Here is a 4000-nt window from a genome sequence, read left to right as displayed (position 1 = left end):
TGACGTCATCGATCATCATACCGGTAATATCGTAATAACTTGAAAAATCTCCATTTTAAGAGGTTTCTGTAATCGTAGCTATTTTTAGACTTTTATACTGGGTCCTATTTGAAGATATAGAAACATATTTCCTATTTTAAAGCAAATATACCAGTAAAACGTTTTCTAACAAAAAAAGGTTTAAAGCCTAAAACATCATTTTTAAAATTTGAAGGAAAATCTAATATCTGTATTTTTAAAACTCTGCGTGGATGGGGGTATACGGACTCTAGACCTTTTTCTTGATCCGCCCATGGTACATGTTATATATATATATATATATATATATATATATATATATATATATATATATATATATATATATATATATATATATATATATATATATATATATATATATATATATATATAAGTAACATTTCTTTAATGATTTTTACCTGATGTATGACAGTGTGGAGAAATTAAACTCGGGCTCGGCATTCTCCTCCTTGTTCTTTTTATGGCTTCCCTTCCGCCGGAATGAGAATCTGTTAACGGATATCCGGTCCATGCTGTAGACGTTACGAAGTAGCAAGATTGGAATTAGGTTTAGCTTGATTTTGATTTAATTACAAAAAATATCACACTACAGTTCGGCGACAAACACTATACGCATATGTATATAGTATTACGTTGACAATATCCAAATAGCTAAAATTCCGTTATGGTCGATTCATCAAGATCCTCTTGTCTCAACTCAAAAATACAATGTTGCATTATTTTTTTCTTTTGAATTTACTATAACGTACTAATGCTATCTCGCTTACGAAGTCAATCGTTGACACAAATTACGTCACTTCCGTATAAAAATAAAACATCATCAGCAGACCTCACTTTTGAATATTTCAACTTGGTTCCACCTGACAATTAAATTAATAAAACACCCTTCACGCTAAGTCGTTATAACACTTGATAATTAAATGAAACATAGTTCGTTCACTATATATATTATTTCCTGACACTTAATAATTCTTTCTATGTCTTTTTCTTTAGCTATTCGGTCCGTCCTTAGTACTTTCCTGTTATTAGTGATTCCAAGCCATACTTCCGCCGTGTGTCGTCTGTTATCGTCAGCTTTCACAAAGGCCAACTGTCGCCTACAGAATAGCGTTCATTCCGCGAGAATCGCGCCACGCCAATAAAGCTAACGAGGGGCATACACAGCAGTAATAAGGTGATCCTGATCGATCGTCCCTCCACATGGTTTATTTGGATATCAAAACATGTCGGGAACCAAATACTGGTAAACACAAAATATTACCTCTGCCAAACCATTATACAGACTTCTTTATTGACCTAAGTGGCCCGGTACGTTTTCTTTATTGACTTATGCGGCCTAATGTTCGGGTTATTGACACTAGAGGAAATTTTTATTAATCCAGAACCAAGTTGTTGATGTTTACCGACAGCTGCGACACGGGGGGGGGGCAGGGGGGGGGCACGTGTTTTTATGTCCAGGCTAGGGGTTGAGGTGATGGTTACATGTACTAGTAGCAAAGTGATTCCGAGGATTTTGGTCTCAAAGGTCTTCCATCCCCACCTCATTTCCTCAGAAACTGTAGTGGGGGGGGGGGGGCAGGTGTTTAATGTCCAGGTCTGGGGTGGGGGACACGTGTTTAATGTCTAAAATTTGGAGGAGGGGGCGCTGATGTAAACTAGAAGTAAAGTGATTCCTAGGATTGTTTCCTCAGAAACTGTCGTGGGGGGGGGGGGGGTCGGTTACTCCGAGGAATATTGTCCGTCAGAATCACATCTTTCCGTTCCCTCTGGGTTGATTCAGTTCAATTAACCCTGTATTTACAGTATCATCTTTTTCGTGTAATTTCAATAATGGAACAAAAATCTGATTCCAAGTCAGTAAATAGATTGTAATCGTCCAAGTTCATCTACAGATTACTCATCGTTTAATGACTTCTGATAAGTGTTGAATCTACATGTATGTCGAATTGAGTTATGTACGACAAAATACAACCGTAAAAATTGAGAATCGTTAGGGTCGATTTTTTGAATACAGAAGTTAATTAGGAATACAGCTAGAGCGTACATCTAAACCCAAATCTAACAAACACAAATGAGGCGAATTATCGGCCACACTAGTAACAAATCTGAATTTATATCTCGGCAAAATCCTTTCAAAGTATAAAATAATGGACAATTTTTGTCTGTATTTTGTACATCATTCTCTTCCTGGATGAGGAAGGTAGCCATGTGTCCGTAACGGAAATGGTCCTCCTCCACAGAGGGAGGTAAACGTAATAGCACCAGACTGTAGTTCCCGAATAGAGGGAGTTTAAAGTAATAGTATCAGACTAGTCCGCGAATAGAGGGAGGTAAAAGTAATAGCACCAGACTGTAGTCCCCGAATTGAGGGAGGTCAAAGTAATAGCACTAGACTGTAGTCCCCGAATAGAGGGAGGTAAAAGTAATAGCACCAGACTGAAGTCCCCGAATAAAAAATTAAATCGTTTATGGTGTTCTATAAATTCAATCAATAGAACACTTGTGCTGTATAAATCTTATCAATAATTTATAGGAAAACCAATTTTCTGTGTTTTATATAGCTTTTAAAATAATTTGAACGGTGTCAATTTCCTTTTTAGAGTCGGGATTGAAATCCCGATAGAATAAAATAAACACCAGCAAAAAATCTATTAGAAATACATTAACACGGGATCGGAATACTGCGGCCGGAACTAGAAAAGGATATTTTCTTTGAATGTCGACATCGCGATCCATACGAGTGAAAATCAATTGATTCGTTGATAGCAATTCTAACACAGTGAAATAGTTTTTCCATATTATGCAACAAAATAGAATATTACTTTCACTCTGGAAAAACACAATTACAAAATCAATAGAAAACATGATAGAGCGATTAATAGCCTAATTGATCCTATTTTTGTAGGAATGGTTCTACAAACTACAATATTCAACACTGTGCCAGTGCCAAGGTGAAATGATTCCACCCTCTTAAGATGCAGTTTCGTAAAAATCAATGTACACCAAATGAAAGAGTACATGTACTAGTGTATAACAACTTTGTGTTTTAATGTGCCTCACCTGACAGGTGAGATATCTAAGTTTAAAAAATATCCCATAGGAAAATAATATTTCCCATAAGAGAAATTAATTTCCTAGAAGCAATATTGAAATCCTATAGGATTTTCTAAAGATCCTATATTTCGTCTAGGGTGGATTAATACACGTTTTGAATTATATTTTTTCCCGATAACAATCACAATTTCCTTTGTCTTTGAGCATTTTGGGGAGTTGATTTTAATCAACTCTCCTATGCAGTTACTCTGGTAAACCGAAAGTGAAACAGTGTTTGGACCTCAGCACAAATCATCACCACTGACAAAACTTAGACCTTGAAAATAATAGATAAACTTGGTGTTATGTATGCTGAAACATTGTTTTTCAAGGAAACACATTTATTTATAAATACCTTGAAAATAGTCAGATTTAGTACGAACAATTTAGATATTTTTGTAGTCGTATGTATTCCTACGCCAGAGTTCTATATAATCTCGTTCAACTAGACGCTCGGCTGTCTCCGTAAGTCTCCGACAAGAGTCTCTCTGGGTAGTCGGAGAGCCGAGCGTCTGGTTGAACGAGATAGGAGTTCAATATGGCTTGGATCCAGACTTGTGTACAATTTGTAGAAATATTTCGATTACTGATACATAGTTTGATGGAATTCATTCTACCTTTAAATATTACACAACATCATTCATATGCATGGGATTTTCTCAAAATTCTTGACGAAAAAGTACGAGAATTATATAAAAAAAAATTGCGTAATTCAAATACAGATTAGAAACCACTTACCATGCAAAATAACGTATTGTTGATTTTAAAATTAATAATAATCGATAAAATCAACTCCTGTCAGTGCCTCAGTACTTGGATTAATTACGTAGTTTTGTATGTTGTCATAGTTACGAATTCCCCTACTTTC

The 4000-nt window shown here is 35.6% G+C and overlaps 1 protein-coding gene across 1 annotated transcript; it reads right to left on the bottom strand.

Moving 5' to 3' along the window:
* Positions 1–437: 437 nt before the first annotated feature.
* On the bottom strand, positions 438–1384 carry LOC117687468 (NAD(P)H-hydrate epimerase; the record flags this gene model as incomplete). Its single annotated transcript, XM_066074299.1, is given in 1 exon segment — positions 438–1384. A coding segment is annotated over 1 exon segment (113 nt), but the record flags the coding sequence as incomplete, so codon positions are not given.
* Positions 1385–4000: the final 2616 nt, after the last annotated feature.

Source organism: Magallana gigas, unplaced genomic scaffold (assembly GCF_963853765.1).
Source record: "Magallana gigas unplaced genomic scaffold, xbMagGiga1.1 SCAFFOLD_66, whole genome shotgun sequence".
Lineage (NCBI taxonomy): Eukaryota > Metazoa > Mollusca > Bivalvia > Ostreida > Ostreidae > Magallana > Magallana gigas.
Note: the sequence above shows the minus strand (reverse complement) of the source record. Positions and strands in the feature narration are given on the sequence as shown.